Source organism: Lepidochelys kempii, chromosome 3 (assembly GCF_965140265.1).
Source record: "Lepidochelys kempii isolate rLepKem1 chromosome 3, rLepKem1.hap2, whole genome shotgun sequence".
Classification (NCBI taxonomy): Eukaryota; Metazoa; Chordata; order Testudines; family Cheloniidae; genus Lepidochelys; species Lepidochelys kempii.
In genome coordinates, this window is record NC_133258.1 from 83,433,486 (window position 1) to 83,454,092 (window position 20,607).

Consider the following 20,607-nt stretch of genomic DNA (forward strand, 5'->3'; position numbering starts at 1 on the left):
CATTAATGGTGTCTAGAAATTTTATCTCTGCATCCTGTCCTGAGGTGAAAGGTACCCATTCAATAGGGGGATAGTTGAAATCTCCCATTATTATTGAGTTTTCTATTCTTATAGCCTCTCTAATCTCCCTGAGCATTTCACAATCCCCATCCTAGTCAGATGGTCAGTAATATATTCCTACTGGTAGACTCTTATTATTCAAGCATGGAATTTCTCTCCATCGAGATTCTATGGTGCAGTTTGATTTAAGATTTTTACTATATTTGACTCCATGCTTTCTTTCACATACAATGCCACTCCCACACCAGCACGACCTACTCTGTCATTCCTGTATACCGTATATACTCGATTATAAGCCGACCCCCACCAAGATGGATAAGTTTAAAAATGGAAAATTTTTATGAAGCATTCATAAGCCGACCCTATAATTCAGGGGTCAGCAAACTTTGGCTCCCAGGCCATCAGGATAAGCTGCTGGTGGGCTGAGATGGTTTGTTTACCTCGAGCGTCCGCAGGCACGGAGGTAAACCTAAGTAAGCAAAGTGTCCCGGCGCACCAGCTGCTTACCCTGATGGGCCGGGACAGCAACTGATGGGGAAATTTTTTGCGGGGGAGAAGCTGGGGGGTCAGGGGAGTAACCCCGGTGACAACCCCCCACATGACCCCATCCCTTCCCACCTTATCTGGGGAGGGCCAGGGGAGGATGTCTCTGGCCTGGCCAGAGCTGGTCCGGCATGCTGGGCAGCGTGGCCGCAGCCTGCTCCGGTGGGCCAGACCATCTCTGGCCTGGCCAGAGCTGGTCCAGCATGCTGGGCAGCGTGGCCGCAGCCTGCTCCAGTGGGCCAGACCAGGCAGCGTGGCTGCAACATGTTCCAGCAGGCTGGGCCAGGCAGCATGGCTGCAGCGGGCCGGGCGGCATGGCCACAACCTGCTCTGGTGGGTGGGGCCGAGCAGTGCGGCTGCTTCAGCGGCTGGGGGGAGAGCTGCGTGGCCAGAAGCGGAGAGACTCTGGCCCCGCCTCTTCCCTTCTGGCTCTGCTGGCTGTGCTGCTTCTCCTTGCCCCTTCTGTTGGGGGGAGGGGCTGTGTCCCACCTCTCCCTCTATACCCGTTCATAAGCCGACCCCATTCTTTGATGCTTCCCTTTTTTACTAAAAAAAAAAAAAATTTTGGCTTATGAATGAGTATTATGGTACTTTGTACCCTGGTATTTAAGTGTTCTATTGATTATCATTGTTCCATCAGTCTTCTCTGATGCTTATTCTATCAATATCCTCATTTATTACCAGGCACTCAAGTTCACCCATCTTAGTATGGAGGCTTCTAGCATTTGTATACTTAAAAACTTAAAAAAATTGTCAGTTTTTAGTTATGTGATATAATTGAATTGAAACTCTTTTTCATTTGACTGTTTCTCTTCAGTTCCTACATGTACTTTATCAGCTTCTGACAGTGGTGGAAACTGAACGCTGCTTTGTCTGGCATTTTTCATAGCACTGAACTTAATACTTAAAATTGTAAACTGTTAAAACAAAGTTCACTGTGGTGAGAGATTTTTTTGGGGTGTCAAACTATTTTATCAGCTGCCAAACTTGACTTTTGCTTATTCTTTCCAGACTCAGCTTCAAAAGGAAAAAGATCAGAATCAGATGGAGCTCCATGCAAAACTTGAAAAGCTTGAAGTCCTAGAAAAAGAGTGCTTCAGACTTAGCACTACACAGAGAACTGCAGAAGTAAGCAATCCTAACATGACCATGTGCAGTTACAGTTCATTTCAAATTTCTTTGTGCCACAGTTGCCAACTTTGTGCTAAGATACACAGACCATTTATCAACTGTAGCTCCAGCAGAGGAGTATAAGATCTCAACATTCACTTTGCCTTCTACCTCAGACTTCATTTCCTATAAATCTGAGGAATTTAAGCCTGCTTAAGAAGATTAGTAATTTTGACTATTGCAAGATTCCTTCAAATTTGCAAGGTACTTGCCAGTTCTGATTCATTGGGCCAGCCTTAAATGTGACTAACCATTCTAGTGTTCTGTTTCAGGACAAGATCAAACAATTGGAGGAAAAACTTTGTGAAGAAGAGCATCAGCGTAAGTTAATACAAGACAAAGCTGCTCAGGTAGGATAGCCAAATTACTGGATTTATCGCTGAGGAAATAGTGTCTCTCTTCAAGACAATTTTATAACCTGTTTATTAGCTTGGAAAAATTCTGTAACGCTAACTTGACAACTCCAAATGATAAGCTTTGCTTAATGAGGTTTATATTATGTACATTTGGCTTCTTCTAGAACATCAGTTCCATAGGTAAGGCTGAGTTGTTGTGTTTTGAACTTAAAGCAGGGATTCAATCTTTTTTTAATTTCTTTTAAATGCATGAAGAATACAGCACATTCGCCTCAAAATTAGAGTACATTCTCATTGAATAAACAATGAATTTTCTGAGAATTTATAATTTAGTTTAACTTAAAATTTAATTATAAAATGGGTCAATTAAGCAACTTAGCATCCTAAGTTAAACTTTTTGTCCTGAACTATCTTAATAGAATAACACAGACTTTCAACTTTCCATATGGTTAAATCCTATACATTTGGCTACACTTAGAGACCTTTTTCTTTGTAAGATTCATTTTTTCACTATTAAATAAAAAATTTCTTCATCAGAGGCTGAAAAATAAATGATCTTCTATAGAGAATTCCATGAACTGATTTTTCCTGCCAGGGCCACCATCTTCCCTGAGTGCAGCTTGATTTTACTCACACTAAACACTGAGAGACAGTAGTCATTTTAAAAGTGGGCATGTTCGCTATGAGCAGTCGTAGCCTCCAGTCTTTGCCTACAGACAGCCCCGCAACCTGAAGCAAATACTCACCAACAACCACATACCACACAACAGAACCACTAACCCAGGAACCTATCCTTGCAACAAAGCCCGTTACCAACTGTGCCCACATATCTATTCAGGGGACACCATCACAGGGCCTAATAACATCAGCCACACTATCAGAGGCTCGTTCACCTGCACATCCACCAATGTGATATATGCCATCATGTGCCAGCAATGCCCCTCTGCCATTTACATTGGTCAGACTGGACAGTCTCTACGTAAAAGAATAAATGGACACAAATCAGATGTCAAGAATTATAACATAAACCAGTCGGAGAACACTTCAATCTCTCTGGTCACGCAATCACAGACATGAAGGTCGCTATCTTACAACAAAAAAACTTCAAATCCAGACTCCAGCGAGAAACTGCTGAATTGGAATTCATTTGCAAATTGGATACTATTAATTTAGGCTTAAATAGAGACTGGGAGTGGCTAAGTCATTATGCAAGGTAGCCTATTTCCCCTTGTTTTTTCCTAACACCCCCCCCCCCCCCCGATGTTCTGGTTAAACTTGGATTTAAACTTGGAGAGTGGTCAGTTTGGATGAGCTATTGCCAGCAGGAGAGTGAGTGTGTGTGTGTGTTTTGGGGGCGGGGGTGAGAGAGCCTGGATTTGTGCTGGAAATGGCCCACCTTGATTACCATGCACATTGTAGGGAGAGTGGTCACTTTGGATGGGCTATTACCAGCAGGAGAGTGAGTTTGCGTGTGGGGGGGCAGAGGGTGAGAACCTGGATTTGTGCTGGAAATGGCCCAACCTGATGATCACTTTAGATAAGCTATTACCAGCAGGACAGTGGGGTGGGAGGAGGTATTGTTTCATGGTCTCTGTGTGTATATAATGTCTTCTGCAGTTTCCACGGTATGCATCCAATGAAGTGAGCTGTAGCTCACGAAAGCTCATGCTCAAATAAATTGGTTAGTCTCTAAGGTGCCACAAGTACTCCTTTTCTCATTGAGAACTATACTAGGTTGCAGCCGTTTTGAAAGAGGGCAGTTCTTTTTGGAGTTTATTGTAGAAGAATACTTACTCTTCAGCTCTTGTGTTGCACAGACCTAACAATTACAGAAATGTAGATCTAGAAGGGACCTCAAGAGGTCATCTAGTCCAGCCCCCTGTGCTGAAATAGGACTAAGTACACCTAGACCATCCCTGTCAAGTGTTTGTCCAAACTACCTTGAAAGCCTATTCCAGAATTTAACTAACTGTATAATTTATAAAGGTTTTTCATGATATCTAACCTATATCTCCCTTGCTCCAGATTACGCCCGTTACATTTTGTCCTACTTTCAGTAGTCAACACATAACAAATGATCGCTGTCCTCTTTATAACGCCCCATAACATATTTGAAGGCTGTTATCAGGTCCCCCTTCAGTCATCTTATCTTAAGATTTAAACGTTCACTTTTTTTTTAACCTCTCCACATAGGTTAGATTTTCTAAACCTTTTTGTCATTTTTGTTGCTCTCCTCTAGACTCTCTCCAGTTTATTTACATCTTCCCTAAAGTGTGGCATTCAGAATTGGACATAGTACTCCAGCTGAGGCCTCACCAGTGCTGAACAGAGCAGGACAATTACCTCCCGTGTTTTACATATGACAGCATTTTACAATAAGAGAAGCTAGCTCCTTACCCATTTTCACCATTGCAGTCGCCTCCTACGGCAGTTCCACCACAACCTCACTGGCTTCCATCAGTCAGGAACTGTAGAATTACCCCACACCTCAAGGACTCAACTGAATGCCACAGTCCAAAACACAATCCTCTGGGTCTCTCCCTTAACTGGTTTTGCTAGCACATAAGCCTTCTGTGCATGTCTGACCTTATTAAAAAAAATACATAATACAAAGCTTGCCTAGAGCAATTAATTTGTCTTCAGTGCCACTGCAGAGAGACTCCATCAGTTCAAGAAAGGACTCTGGTGCAGTAATGTGATCAGAATGCTGACTACTAGTCAGACTTTACCATAATCCAGGATCTATCAGAGTTGGTTTTGGGGTGGGAAACCTTCTGTTACAGGTCAGGTGCCATGACTTTTCTCTTCAACCTTCTCTTGATTCACGCTCAGTGAAGTATCTGGCTGGGGTAGTTTGAGCTGATGATAGTTCTACTGTATCTTTTAGCCAGGTCTGCTTATATGTGCAAAGACAGAGGCCTCATCCCTTAAAGGGATGAATGGTAACTGCCCTATTACACTAATCTTGTATAGACAACAGTAATTATAAAGTAATCCCTAGAAAAAACCCTCACTTGGACAATGGGACTGATGCTAAATGTTGCATGACAGGTGATAGATCACTCAATTGCCCTATTCTGTTGGTTTGCTCTGAAGTGTCTGGCTCTAGCCACTGTTGCAAGACAGGACACTCGTCTCGATGGACCATTGGTGACCCAGTATGTCCATTCCTATGTTGTCCAAACCTCTTCCCGCTTTAAATGGCCATATCCCTAGCTCACTGCAGCATTAGTTGTGGTAGTCCAAGAGATACAGTTGCTGTACTTGGGTTTGGAAATAGCAATCTCTCAGGCAGCGTTGCAAGGTATATTTGATACCATGACATCCTGTATCCTATTCAGTCTCCATATCCTCTTTTTTATAATCCTCCTGCCTCCCAGAGAGTTCAGTTAGTAATGCATCTAATTAATCCTCTTTCATGTGTGGATGAAGATTCAATCTGTGCTATTTAAAAAATTTTGATATTTAAATACTTTATTCTCATTACTATAGCTTCAAACTGGGCTTGAGATAAATAGAATTTTAATGTCTTCAGTGTCACCTCAAAATGAGCCAAAAAAGAAAAACCGGAAAAAGAAAACTGCAAAGGTAACATGCAAGTTTGTCATTTGCACAGTGATGATGTCTCTAACATGCCTCTCTTATTTTTGTAGCATCTCATTCATGGAGTGATGGGGATGCTACTGGAAAAGTGGTGATGGGTGGGGTTCTGTTGGCTCTCTATACTCTGTCATTTACTCTGGAAATATAACATGCTGTTTTTCCCTCTCTTTAGATAACTAAAATATGTTTAATGTGGTAAAGCCTACTTTTAAAATAGAAAACTTGCCCACTCCAGCAGAACCTTAAACTATGCGCGGCCATTTCACTGGCCTGTGTTCATGCCCTTAGTCGATTTTTGAATTTACTTTCAAAGACCACTTGAATTAGGATTTTTTTTTTTTTTTTTTTTTGAAATGCTGTAGCAAGTGTCATACTGAAGGCAAGATGAACTTCACCCACTGCATTCTTTTCATCCATAGGCATTGCAGGTCTGCTAAAATGACATGACTTGTAAAACTGAGTCTGTTAAATGCCACAGAGACAGTGCTAAATTTCTCAAATCGTAATCTACTACCGAGTTGTCAGATTAACGGTGTACTAGATCTCAGTCTTATTGGAAATTCTTCTATATTGGGGAGAAGTAGGAAAACTTTAATACCCATTAAAGGAGATGAATTGAGACTGCATATTTCACCGGCTATTATGGAGCACTGCTTTTGTATGGAAAGATTTGTTGCCTAAGTGTAGCTCAGACTTGTTCTCACTGGAGCGGGGGGGGGGGGGGGAAAGGTTTGTTGACAAAATACTTGGGTTACCCTCTTCTTTATTATTTGTATTGTGGTAGCACTTATAAGCCTCAGTCATGGGGCAGGACCTTGTTGTGTTAGACACTGCTCAAAGACATAACAAAAACAGCCCCTGCTTCAAACCGTTTACAGTCTAATTTGAAAGAATAATTTTAAGGTTGCACTGTTAGGCAAACATGTCTTCTGTCTACCGTCTGTCAGAAAAAATCTGCTCTGAAGAAAGTACATCCTCCACAATTTTGCCTAAAGGCTGGGATGCTGCCTTTTGTGGCTGGGAAGGTGAGCCTGATTAGATTCTCATTTAAACATGTGTCCACGTTCTTTTTAAATGAACATTTTTCCATTAATTACCTTAATTATAGCTAATTTCCTTTTCTCCTCTCAAGTCTGCCAGCTCCAGCCATTCTGTTAGTGCAAATGTACAAAGTGTCTTACATATGATGAAACATCGTAGTCCACGTGTCTTGTCACGGTGTCCAGAAGCAGCTGAACACAGGATTTCTAGACGAACTATTGCATGCAAATCTGTATCCTCTTGTTCCACATCATCTTTTGTCACTGAAAATCTATCTGACCTTTTGCTGGCGATACAAGATGAGCTAGGCCAAATGAGCTTGTAAGTATGTATCTGTGTATTATCTCCCAAAGGATAAAAAGACTGTGATGCTCTGAGTAAAAATGGCTGCAATTTTGAAGCCATGTGAGGGCTATTTAGAGGTTGTACTAGAGCATGTTTGGGTCTAAAAATATTTGGGGAGTGGGGTTTGGGTGGATCTTGCAGATAGGATTTTCTCTCATTGGGAAGTTTTTATAGCCCTTGCATTTAAACAGTTTCACGAGCAGATAGTGGAGGTTCTTTTGTACTTTTGGGGCTTTTTTTTTTTTTTTAAAGCCGCACTTACGATATTCATGCAGCAGGCTGTCTAAAATGAGGCCTGAAGGATATCCTTATCCTCAAAGCTACACACAGCGCAATGGTAGGTTTTCTTTTGGAGAAACCTTTTATCTGATACCTAGAAGAGTAAGCCATATTGCTGTTGGGGTGTTGCCAGCTTTGACCTTATTGTGACTGACAAGAGGCCCGAGATGAAAGGGACATGATTAGTCCAGAAGGACAACTGCATGGGTTGGAGACTAGATGTCCTGCTGGTGTCCATCTAGTCCTTGTAAATAGCATATGTGTTTTGAATCCACATAGCATTTTAAAATTCCTATGTTACAGATCATGCTGAAATAGTTGTTGATCTTCATTTCAGGACACGTGGCATTGATTAATCTAAGCTGTTTGCAGAATCTCTTCACAAAGCTCTAGTTATAACTCCCTTATTAGTTTTGTGCCAATCAGAGAAAATATTTGATTTAGAGTAGCAATTTAAGCTGGAGGAATTTATGAAGAGAAGAAATAATTATTTATTTTCAGTTGTGCTCACTTTGTGCTAGGCATTGTATTAAAATATAAAAGAAGGCATGGCCCTTTGCCACAAAGAACTTGTTGATCAATAACTTCTAACTGTGAAATGTTCTTATCCTTTGTAACTAATGTATAGCTTAGCTTTACTATATGCATTAGGGAGCTCTAAACTACACTTTCTATCATTAGTTTGTAGAGTGAAATGTTTGGAACCGTAATTGCCTGTAGCAACAAACCATGCAGTTAATTTTGCCCAATAGAATTCTTAATTTTACTTGATTAATTTGACAATATAACTTTCATTAGTGGTTGTAAAACAAGTTTTTTCTGAATTATGTTAAGTGCTCTTACTCTGGGGCAACTTAGATAGAGGTTGGAATTGGCCAGTATACATTTTTTGTGTATATTGCCTGCTATTTACTTTAATGGGATCTTTAATTTTTCACATTCCAAATAGCCATTGTGCATGATTCTGCAGTACCAGCACACTCTCTGGTGCTTATTTCCTCAATCTTGAGAGAGAAATGGTTGTGATGTAACAAAATGAGTATACTATCTGCAGAGTAGAAGGAAAATAAGTAATGGAAAAAATATGAACGTTTGAGTATTTTATTTTATGTATTTATTTAGTATAAAAAGTATTAGTTGTGTGTCACGGTGATTAACCTGCTTTATTTCTCTAGTGGGGAGACCTCCTGGAGTTGAAACTTGTGCAATGTAACAAAAGTACATGTAAGAAGAATGTTGTTCAAATATACCACCAATACTGTTGTCTAATATCTTTGTCTCTAACAGTGAGCATCAAGAACTCTTGAAGCAGATACAAGAAACTCAAAACTGTGAAGTTCGTGAAGACCTAGAACGTGAATTGGATTGTCTTGTAAAGCAAATGGAAATTAAAGGGGAACAGATATCTAAGTTGAAAAAACACCAAGCTAGTGTAAGGAAATTTTTAAAGAGTTTACTTAGAAGCAAACTATTGGAATATGATGAAAATAATTTTTCATGCTGTTGCTAGAGAGAGAGAGCCAGTGCCTACCTTTAGAATGTACAGTCCCGTTGGGATTCCAAGACAAATAGGTTCAAAGGTGCTGAGGCTTTAGGTAAATATTTAGATTCAAGGGCTGATACTGAACATCTGGAAAGAAGCTAAAGTGGAAAACATTACCATAAGTAGGATATTATAACTGATGAGGGCTGGTTTACATTGAAAAGTTATATCTATGATACATGAGGGCCAGGGAGCAGTGGGAGAGTGCTAGAGGGGAAATATATAAACTCAAGACTAAAGCGTGGTTCCCTGTAGACTAGGGAAGGCGGTTGCAGGTTAATTGGAGCACCTGCAATCAATTAAGGCCCTGTTAGGAAACTAATAAACCCCCCTGCTTCAGGCAGACAGAGGAAGAGGAGGAAGGAGAGAGGACTGGAGATTGGAGGTGTGCTGTGAGACTTGGAAAATCAGAGAACTGAAGTAAGGGGGACCCTGCCAAATAGGGGAGGGAGACTTCCTTCCCCAGCATCTAAGCACTGCAGGTACCCCACCTAAGGGGGAAGAGGGGAAGAACCCACAGGGGTTGAGAGGGGCTGGGGCTCAGAGTGAGGAGCAAACCCAGACCCCTCCCCAGCTTCCCTCCTTTAGCACCTTCCTGGGCCACTAGCGGGGCCATCGACACCCCAAGAACAGGGGCAAGGGTGGCACCTTACCTCCCTGCCAAGAAAAGCACAGGACCCACCAGACTAACAATGGCCATCTTGTCACACTGCATAGCAACGTCTCTTGGGCATATGAAAAATCCACACCCCTGAGAGATGTAGTTAAGTTGACTTAACCCCTAGCTACCGCCTCTCAGGGAGGTGCATTAACTATAGCAGTGGGAGAACCGCTCCCATCGCTGTAGTAAGTGTCTACACTGAAGCCCTGCAACAGTGCAGCTATAGTGCTACAGCTGTGCCTGTGTAGTGTTTTAAGAGTAGACATAGCCTTAGGTAAGTCAACCTATGCTATGCAACTCCAGCTACGTGAATAACGTAGCTGGAGTTGATGTACCTTAGGTCAAGTTACTGCGGGAGGTCAATGGGAGAAACTCTCCCGTCGACTTGCCTTACTCTTCTTGTCAGGGGTAGAGTACAGGGGTTGACTGGAGAGTGATCTGATGTGATGGAAAGCTAAACTCTCTCTCTCTCTCCTCTCTTTTTTTCATTTATAGTTGGTGTTTGAGATTGTTGCTCTTAAGTGGTGCCTGGGTCTCTAGCCAATATCCTTTCTGAGCATTAAAACTTTCATGCATATATCTTCATTTTTAGGTCCACAAATTAAAGCTAAAAGCTCAGAAATTGAAGAGACAGTCAGCTCATGTCCTACCAAAATCTGATGACCTAAAAGGAACAAGAGAAATTCCAGTTACTTCAAGCGGAAGAGCATCAAAATCCTGTCCTGTGCAGAAAAGCAAAAGCTCGCTTCAGCTATTAAAAAATGTGCAGAAACTTCAGTCAACACTGAAAAAAGATGATATTGTGTGGGAACAATAGTTTTACATATTTATATAGGTAGTGCCTCTTACTGGCATGCCAAAAAAAAAAGTCTGACACGTCTTCATAGGTTTGGATTTAACAAATATTAGACAGAATTAAATGTTTAATATTTCATTTATGCCATGTCTAAATATTTTCTAACCGAATAGTAAATTTCAGTTGAAACTTAGGTTTGGGTTACTCACTTTCCCTGTAGCTATACATGTTTTGTAATATCTGTTTTAACTGTTTCATGAAGTGTCCCAATTTCTTTAACTTACAAAATTAAAAACTATCTTTTGAAATATATAAGAAATGCAATCTGTTTTTTTTTTTACCCACTTTCCTCCTCATCAATGTACATGCAAACACTCTGAAAAATAATTAATTATGAAGTAGAGGAGGAAAGGAAAACTGCTTTAATGTAGGTCAGAAACTCAGGATTATCACATTTCCTCCATGCTCTAAGGAGATACTTAAAGCCTGCTTCTGCAGCCCTAACAGGGCCAAAATTCCCAGTGGAGTAAGTGGAGTCTTCCTTTTGTGAGGACTGAATACTTGGGTTCTTACAATTTAATGCAGACAAGTACCATGTCTGTCATGAACGTGCACTTACTAATTTTGTAATGTAAAATTATCTAGGACATAAACTTTAGTGCCTGCATTCATGGACTGATGTTGAAGATTGCTTGTTTTGCAGAGGGAGTTTGGCGATAAGTCACTTGCAGTGATAGAGCAAAAAGGTCTTCTGTCTACGAAGTACTTTTTCTGAAAGTGCAATGGCTTGTATTAGACACATTTGCCAGTCATAGGGTTTAAATGTCCTGTATTGTGTGTGTTCTTTTTATTAAATATAGTGTGGGTTCTTTTTATTAAAACAAAGAAAAAAAATCCACCATATCTGACTCTTTAATGCTGCCTAATTATAATTAATGCTAATAAGGCACCATTTTATACTGCTGCTACAGCCATGTTTTTAATATAAATATTGCTAAAATCATTTTGGCTGGATACATGGAAGGGACCAATCCTTAAAAACCTAAGTAGATGCCTAGCCTAGAACTCTGTTAACAGAGCCTGCCTAAATCGTGTAATAAACCCGTGTAGTGGAAACATGTATAAAGATGGCTGAAGCCATTGTGTGTACCTGGCCTAGAACCCTTGTCTGTACTCAAATATGTAATGAATGACCCAATCCACTACAGCTGTGGAGTTTTCAGACTCAGCTGCTTGCTGCTGTTAGTACAACAGAGGTACACTCTACTTCTAATATTTAGTACTTAGGGTGTGATCTACAAAGCAACTTTGTTGCCTAAGTTTGCATACATAGCACCACTGTGATGAATAAAACTCCCACTCAGCTGTGAGGTGCCTAAACTGACTCAGTGCCTACATTTCCATTGTAAAAGTTCCTAGGCAACCAAGTACAGAGCATGTACACTGCTGGCCTGCATTAGGCAGCTGGGTGCCTACTGCTTGCTTAACCCCAACTGCGATCTATGAATCGGGAAGCTAGGCAGAGGAATACCTCTCTCTCATTTTGGGCCTGATCCGGTAGGTGTGCTCCAAGACCAGCTAGTACCTGGCTTTTACCAGCCCATGCAGCGCAGGGGGCAGAATGTGAGCGTGAGCAAGGTTTTGAGCGTGACAGAAGGGGAGGGGGGAGAGAGAGAGAAGCAAGATCTGTTAGAGAGACAGCAGTCAGCTAGTGCTAGGTGTAGGTGGACAGGGATAGGTATTGGGTTAACACATCAGAGGGTAGCTAATGGGGCCTCTAGTGGGGCACAAATTAGAGACGGCTTAGGGTAGGGAAGGGGAACCACAGATAACCAAGGAAGGGAAGCGGGGAGAGGGCTGGGAAAAGGCTAGGAAGCAAGAAGGGAGACATGGGGGGCAGCTGAGCTGCTCCTAGGCAGGGTAGTGGGATGCCAGGGAGCAAGGTCCAGCATGATAAACAGTATTTTCATGTTGCAGCACCAGTTATGGCAGCAAGAGGAGGAAGAACAGGGGCAGAGGCAGTCCAACCCAACCACCAGTCTCAGGCCAAGGCCAACCTTGAGCCCTCGGCTGAGGCTATCCACCACAGCCAACCCGGTGAATTTACCAATCCCACCACAGTTTCATGGGGATCTCTCAATGGGCCTGCATCTGGTACTATGTGCTGGGCCCAGACACTCTCCAACATCTTTGTAACATTCTTCATGAGAACCTCTCCACAACTGTACACAGGAGGCAGCCACTATCGGTCGCCACTGGATCAGCACCACTCTGGGGATACAGGCATCAGGATCCTTTCAGCGGATTGCTGCACAGACTACTGCCATCAGCAAGTCTACAGCCTCCAGGGTCCTAGACCAGTTCCTGGAGGCCGTAATCAGTTGTTCACAAATACATTGACTTACCAAGCCAACCACAAGGAAAACAGAGTTCCATGGGACTGCTGCCTTCCCACGGACTACTTCCTAGGAGTAGTCAACGGTATCTGTGAGACCACTGGCCTTCGTATGTGACAACTCATCTTGGCTCCCCATCCCCTTGTCTACTCTGCCCATCTCCCTGAGTGTGAGATCACGTCCCTCCACTATTATTGAAGGGGAAATTTTAAACTCGCCATATAGGGTATTTGCATCCTGTGTGTGCAGAAACCTGGTGGCAGCTGAGCTTTGTGCATGCTGTACAGCGGGGAGTTTAATGGGCAAGTGAAGTGGTAGGTTTTGAGAGGTCCAGGGGTGTCTCATGAGTATGTCTTTCAAACACATTTCTTAAGATAATGTACATCTCAGAAAGTTATTTTGTCTTGTGCTGTCAACGTGAGGCGCTTGTTAGCGCTTCAGTGGAGCTATAGATTGGCATAAGCACTTGTGTGTGGGGGTTGGGAGTCACCATACTGCCTCCCCTGGCTGACCTAATTAATTCCCCACTGCTTGGTGGAACGCAGTGTTTTTCCTGTTCTCTAGATTGATTTGAACCGGGGTCTCCCACCCCCCCAAGTGGATGCTCTATCTGCTGGGCCACAGACTGTCTCTCTTGCACTCTGGCCCAATGGTTCTTTTATACTTTGTCTGGAGAGGGCCAGTTATTGGGCTAGAGGAGGTTAGCATGTTTCTCTGGCTCAGTTGTTAGGGCACCTACCTAAGAAATGGGAGACCTTGGTCTGGTCCCCCTACTTGAATGATTCTTTCTTAATCTTTCATTATTTATCCACTAGTGGAACAGCTTCAACAGGAGAGATTGTGGAGAGAGGCAGGTGCTTAATTCATTCCTGCAAAAAGTGCCTAAGATGCCTGATGCCACGCAGCAACTTTCCATTCATGGATCACAAGCAGAGATGGGCGTCTCCCTGCTGCCTGGATTTAGGCATCTATCTCTGAGGGGAGGGATGAGGCTTATGATACACCCTTTTGATCCACATCTCCATTTGACTGGCCTCGGTGACTGCCTACCTAGTTGCTTGGCTCAGTGGATTGCATTTTTAGGTGCCTATCTCTCCTCATTCGCTATATAAAGGGCCTTGGGTGCCTAATTCAATGTGGTGGATCACAGTGTTGTTCTTGTGACTTTTCTAGGTACCTAAAAGTTAGGCACAGTAATGCTGAGTGCTGCAATGCCTAGGTCCCCTTGTGTACTCCAGGGTTACTTCCTCTTTCCCCTCATGTAAATATGGCAGAATGCACAAGCTAATTATACAGATTTGATATTATAATCACCTTGATGCAATAAATCCCTGATTTAGTGCTATCTGTCTCTGCACCACTTTTTTCCTTCCAAGGAGTAGATAGGGAGAGATGGTAATGCTAACAAAATATAGCTATACCCTAACATTTTGAAGAGGATAAATCAGTGGTTCGGTGTTAAAAACAGAAGTAGGTAAAGGAAGGAACTTGTCAAGGTAGACCCTTAATTCTCAACATGAGAAGCTTCCAAGGAAATAGTGCCTTTGTAAGAGCATAAATAAACCTCCTATTAAAAACAAGCTAACAATAAAATCACCAAACAAAAAAACCACCACCATGAAATTAACTAGGAGCAATAGCCTTTTACTTTCACACAAAGGCATATTAGCCACGCCTGCTGGAAGCTTCAGCAGCTTCATGGTAGGAAAGGAATAGAAGCTGCTGTAAAGATGGCTTCCTTTTCTACTCCCAGATCCGTGGAGTACACAGAGATTTTTTTTTTTCTCCTGGGAATTCTTGTCTACGCCCAACCTGCTGGCTATAAGCATTGATACTATCTGGAGTGTAGCAAGGGGAAGGGTTTGTCCAATTACAGCTCAAAATTCTAGTTCTGCAACTCATGTTAATTAAGGGTAATTTTATAAGTCTACATACACCAGAATAAAACATTGTTGTGTTGTGGCAGTTCAGTGAAGTTCTGCTACTGATCTCCAGTGTGAAGAGAGCTGGGTGGTCCCCACAAATCTTTTTGCAGATAGGGCCTTGCAAAAAGTAGAGCCAAACTCTGTTTCCAGGGATTTGCAGTTGGTGTTGTCAGAAGAGGGTCTTTAATCAGAAGATGACAACACTGCACTGTTGTGGAATAAAGTTAATAAGCACTTTTGGACTAATGGGTTGTGCTTAGTGACCTTCCCAGTGGTGAAAGAAGACTGCATATGTTTTGTCATGTATGAGCCGTATTGTCTACAGATTCACTACAATTTATTAATTTTTTAAAAAGTTGACTAACTGGGAGTCTTTTATAAACTTAGTGAATTGTTTTAAAGCTTTGGTGACTGGTGGGAGACCAGCAAGTTTAATTAACGTTTATTTCTGGTCTGTTTCCCTCTAAATTGTGCCAGAGGCTGAATCTAGAATTTCTCTTATGGAGCATGTCTGGACTAGAAAAATAGGTTGTGTTTTAGAATGTGTTCCCCAACACAATTTTAAACACTAGCATACACACCTTTTAAAGACATGTTTACTGGTAGGGGTAGCCTCAAATTGACCCCAAGGATTGATCATGATCCGATAACATGGTTTTATTTTTAAGGATATCAAATCCTGTCTACATTAGTGTTTAAAAAGGCATTTTAATTATTTTCCTAGTACAGATGGGACTTGGGTGAAGAAAGGAAACCTATTTCTATACACTGAAGTCAGCATTGCTAGAGGTAGAAGCAATATTCTGCAGTTGCAAAGAGCCTGCTCTGATTTTAGGTTCATATTTCACCTTAGGAGCCCCTCTTATCTTAAACCATCTGATTTCCTGCTATCCCTATGAAGTAGACAAACATCTCAGAAGGAGGGGAGGGGTAGATCAGTGGTTTGGGCATTGGCCTGCTAACCCTAGGGTTGTGAGTTCAGTTCTTGAGTGGGCCATTTAGGGATCTGGGGCAAAAATTGGGGATTGGTCCTGCTTTGAGCAGGGGGTTGAACTAGATGACCTCCTGAGGTCCCTTCCAACCTTGATATTCTATGATAGGAAAACTAAGGTACAAGGGGTAGTCCAAGGTTACCACACAGTGAGTTGCTAGCAGAGCCAACATTGCTACTATGGGAACCCCTGTACCTAGTCCAGACACAGCAGCCTATTTTCAAAAAGTTTTAAACACTTAAGGGCCATATCATGTCCCAGGTAGCCCAAAGGGTTGCAGTCAGCTCTCGCAAGAGGGCAGGGGATCCTACACCTAAGCAATAAACCATAGGCCGACTGCTGTTAACTCTAGACAAGAAACAACCAGAGTTTCCCCCCCTGTGTGTAAGTACCAGGTGAACGTATTTGCACAATGACAGCACCAGAAGCCAGGGAGTCCCTGCACCTTCAGAGCCAGAGACTATCAAAGGCAATTGCAGCTCCTGTCTGGAAGCCCAGGAAGATCCTTCTGCTGGGCTTCCCCGCCCCTTAGAACCTTCAGTGTACTGGGGTTGCTATGGTTACACCTGGGCCTGTCCAGGCGCTGGGAAAGTTGCGAATGTATCAGCTGCTTCCTCTGCGCCCTGATTTTGATTCTGTTGTTAACTCTAGGAAGCGGGGGACAGACTGTTGTTGTGTGTTACTGCTGCAGGGAGAGGATCGGAACGCTTCGCTCACTGCAAGGGTTGATTGGTAGCAGCGGCTGACAGACAGCAACTTCGGGGGAGTTAGACAGATATTGTATGGCTCTGAAGCTGGCAATGGAGATTTTTGTGCTGTGGTTCTGTTTACAGAATGGAGGAAGGGCCAACTTTTGAATGGCATAGCAAATGTGTAATAAAATATTTAATCGACATAAATAGGTTACTACACACCGCTCAGATTGCCTGTCTCTGTGGAGTGGGAGGAGATGGAATAGGAAACCAGGTACAAATGGTTCATGACAGAGAGGTAGTTACTTGAGATCTTTACTTAATTTTATGTCAAACGTGTTCAGTTTGGAGTCTAGATGAGATTTTGGAGAGAAGAGGTGAGTTGATCATAAAACAGTTTTTTTAAATTTATTTAATCAAAAACTTTTCAGAGTAATAGCCGTGTTAGTCTGTATTCGCAAAAAGAAAAGGAGTACTTGTGGCACCTTAGAGACTAACCAATTTATTTGAGCATGAGCTTTCATGATGAAGTGAGCTGTAGCTCACGAAAGCTCATGCTCAAATAAATTGGTTAGTCTCTAAGGTGCCACAAGTACTCCTTTTCTTTTTTCAAAAACTTTTATGCATGTTTTATATTTCAGCATCAAACAGTTCAACCAATTTTTAACATGAATGTCTCACTATTATTTGTTCTCAGGAACTGTTTAAATTTTTCAACATGGGTTTCCTTTCTTAGAGTAAAACAGAACTGATGTACTGTAATATGCATTAAAAAGAGGTAAAGTATAGATAATAAAATGTAAACCTCAAAGTTTCCTTAGCTAGAGGAAAAAAATATAGAAATGAAAAATGCATTCCTAAAAAGCAGCAACTGCAAGAGTTTGTTTTGGAATAGTATCTCAGCATTGCCTGGAGTGGGGAGACTAGCTAAATTATTTTTTATTTAGAAAATTTACAATTGGAAGCAGTTGTTAACTACTTGTGATGGGATTTTTAAAGGAGCCCAAGGCCCTGTGCCTGCAAACATATAGGCATGTACTTAAATTTACTAGCATGAGTCGTTCCATTGATATCCGTGGAACTACTCATAGTAGTAAAGTTAATCACGTGCCTAAGTGTTTTCAGGATCAGGGCCTATTATGAGAGTTTGGAGTTCAATTTCAACGGGATTTAGATACCTAATTCCCTAGACTCCTTTGTGAATCCCAGTCTTGAATTCTGTAAATGATTAATATGTAGGAGAGTTTTCAAACCGATTGTTTTACTCAAGCAGCAAGTTTGGCTTAGTGAGGGCTTGGTCTGGAATCTCTTACAAGTCCTTTTAAATCATACATAGAAGAAAGAAAATAGTTTCAAATGCAAAGGACATTTAACTTTTTATGTTCATTCGCATTTTGAATATTATTACAGAGGCAGCAGACAAGTGTTACAATGACCCATCCCAAAGGAGAGTAATCACCCCTTACACTGGGTTATACAAATTGGTCTTGCATAAAATGATCAATGACAAGAGAACTGATTAGTGCTCTAATCGAGGGCAATAGTTTACAACTGGGATAGCTCAGTTGGGGGAGGGATAGCTCAGTGGTTTGCGCATTAGCCTGCTAAACCCAGGGTTGTGAGTTCAGTCCTTGAGGGGGCCATTTAGGGATCTGGGGCAAATGAATTGGGGATTCATCCTGCTTTGAGCAGGGAGTTGGACTAGATGACCTCCTGAGGTCCCTTCCAACCCTGATATTCTATGATTCTGTGAAAGCAGGACAAAGGATACAGGCCAAACAATATAATGGGATACCTAGAAAAGTAAATTGTATCCAACAACTGTTTACGTTTCTGGTTTTAATCAAATATACTAGCACACGTTAAACAGTAATACTCCGATGCATCCAATGAAGTGAGCTGTAGCTCACGAAAGCTTATGCTCAAATAAATTGGTTAGTCTCTAAGGTGCCACAAGTACTCCTTTTCTTTTTGCGAATACAGACTAACACGGCTGCTACTCTGAAACCAGTAATACTCTGTTACTTAAACCTGCTGGAAATATTTTTTTGTCTCCGTAGAAAAGGAATTCAGTTTGAAAAGATATGTTACAATCTTCTTCCCAGCATAAGTAGGGGTTGGCCATTAGACATCTCAATAAATCCACTGTGTTCTGGGAATAGAAACTGGCAAAAACACTTTTAGAAAAATAGCAAGGCAGGATCCCATCAAGACTTGGATACTTACTAATGTAACTAACTACAGATGTTTGTGTGGACTGAAAGATTTACTGAGAAACATTTGCTTCCCAACATAAGTACCATACAGAATTGTGATAACTTTATGGCAGCAAAATAAGAAACTAGATATATGGGAGCATATGTTCTTATTTCAGATTAAAAGTTCTATTTTCATCAGTTCACCCACATCTGGGGAATCCACAAGGAGACTACATTGTCCTCCTGTAGGGCCTGATCCAAAGCCCAATGAAATCAGTAGGAGTCTTCCCACTGACTTCAGTGGACTTTGGGTCTGTCCCTTAAAACTCCCCCATGGTGTGATGCATCAAAAACACTTGATAGTGGTAAGGCATTGTTCATAACTGTCTTACTTGTTCCCTTGCATTCCTTGTCTGTTTGTCACATCAGTCTGTTGTATCTTGTCTTAAATTTGGGCCCCAGTTCTGAAAACACTTGTGCATGTGCTTAACTTTACTTTAGAATAGTATCATTGACTTCATGTGAGTAAATGTTTGCAGGATTGGGGCTTTAGGTTGTTAGCTCTTTTGGGCAGGGACCTTCTTTTTGTTATATATTTGTACCATGCCTAGCATATTAGGGTCCTGGCCTGTAGGTGCTATCACAATACAAATAATACTCAAAGTCCAGGTTGTTATTTAATTCCACACTCTATATCCCCTTATAGAATGTGGACGTTTGGTTGCTTATATATATATATGTGTGTGTTACTGTTCAGTAGCAATGTAACAAATGCATGATATGTTTTCAGGAAATTAAAATTGGTTCCATAATCTTATACGGTGTGAATAAGATGCTGGTTATTGTTACTTATTACTAATTTGTGTACTTGTTATCAGAGTTGAACAGTTTTTGCCTGAACGTCTATAGTACAGCTGGAGAGCAGAGATTGATTTTGGAGGGACTGTGTCACACCAAGTGACTTTGCATTATCAATTTTGATTGTTTAGCAAAAACCCCAAGCTTCACCTCAGCCCTCGATGAGCTTTTCCTTTCAAAGCATTTTACAAAAGAGGCCAGTATCAGTATCCCTCCATTTTACAGATCGGGAAACTGAGGCCCAGAGAGGGGAAAGTGACTTGCCCAAGGTCACTCAGCAGCAATGTGATTAAACTCCATGAGACTTACTCAATAAATCCCAAAATGCAAGAATGCAAAGAGTGTAATTCCAGAGTCAGGAATAGAAATTATTTCTAATACGGGATTTCTTTAGAAATTCAAGTGGATCTGGTGTTTCCCACACCAGAAGAAAATTCACAATGTTCATTATAATATATGTCCTGATGGTCATCTCATATGCAGCACATACAACCTGTGATCTCTGTGGAGTTTTTTTTTTATTTTTAAACCTCAGTCTTTGGAAATATAAGAAAATCTCTGTGCATGTAGTTAATGTAATGTGCTCGTGAGGGGAAAAACCCTGTCTCTAGGCTTGTCATATTCTATACTGTACTTTGCTTGTAGACTTAAAGCACTGAGGTTTACAATATGGATGAATTTTACAAGATCTCTTCCACTAAGAGAGTCCAGCAGTTGGAAAAAGAACTAGCTGCTCAACTGGCAGAGCTGAAGACAGAAATAGAAGACAATGGGGTACTTCAGGGAACACCAGATAGATCTTACAGGTAAAGAAAACCTCTTGGTGAATGAGGAAAAGAGGACCAATTATGTCAATTATGTATTTTATAAGTGTCTGTTTCACGCACTTTTGTTTCCTCTTGTTAGAAATCCTACATGCCTAGTGATCTAGAGGCTTGGACACAGACCTAGGAACCAGGAACCTTGACTCTTTCTTTTAGTCCTGGCTCTGCTACTGACTCACTGTGTTGTATGGGAAAGCTAATTCTAAACTCTTTTTGGAAATTCAGTGCCGTTCTATGTTTTAAATCCCAAAACAAAATTTAAAATCTCCCTGCAGCTTTAATTAATCCTCTCACTTCTTTCATTGAAGAGGGGTGTCTTTAAGTG

General features: G+C 41.5%; 1 protein-coding gene across 7 annotated transcripts in view; it reads left to right on the forward strand.

Moving 5' to 3' along the window:
• Positions 1 to 20,181, forward strand: part of CEP57L1 (centrosomal protein 57 like 1) — a 47,391-nt gene extending 27,210 nt beyond the window's left edge. For 4 of the 7 annotated variants that reach the window (XM_073336982.1, XM_073336981.1, XM_073336983.1 and 1 more), the window contains 7 exons: positions 1,615 to 1,731; positions 2,046 to 2,123; positions 5,622 to 5,717; positions 6,680 to 6,757; positions 6,865 to 7,094; positions 8,685 to 8,829; positions 10,194 to 10,660. In XM_073336982.1, the coding sequence (XP_073193083.1) occupies positions 1,615 to 1,731; positions 2,046 to 2,123; positions 5,622 to 5,717; positions 6,680 to 6,757; positions 6,865 to 7,094; positions 8,685 to 8,829; positions 10,194 to 10,418 (969 nt within the window). In that variant the 3' untranslated portion in view covers positions 10,419 to 10,660. Of the gene's footprint in view, positions 1 to 1,614; positions 1,732 to 2,045; positions 2,124 to 5,621; positions 5,718 to 6,648; positions 6,758 to 6,864; positions 7,095 to 8,684; positions 8,830 to 10,193; positions 10,661 to 20,103 lie in introns of those variants that run through there. The other 3 variants (XM_073336984.1, XM_073336985.1, XM_073336986.1) reach the window with 3 other exon arrangements.
• Positions 20,182 to 20,607: the final 426 nt, after the last annotated feature.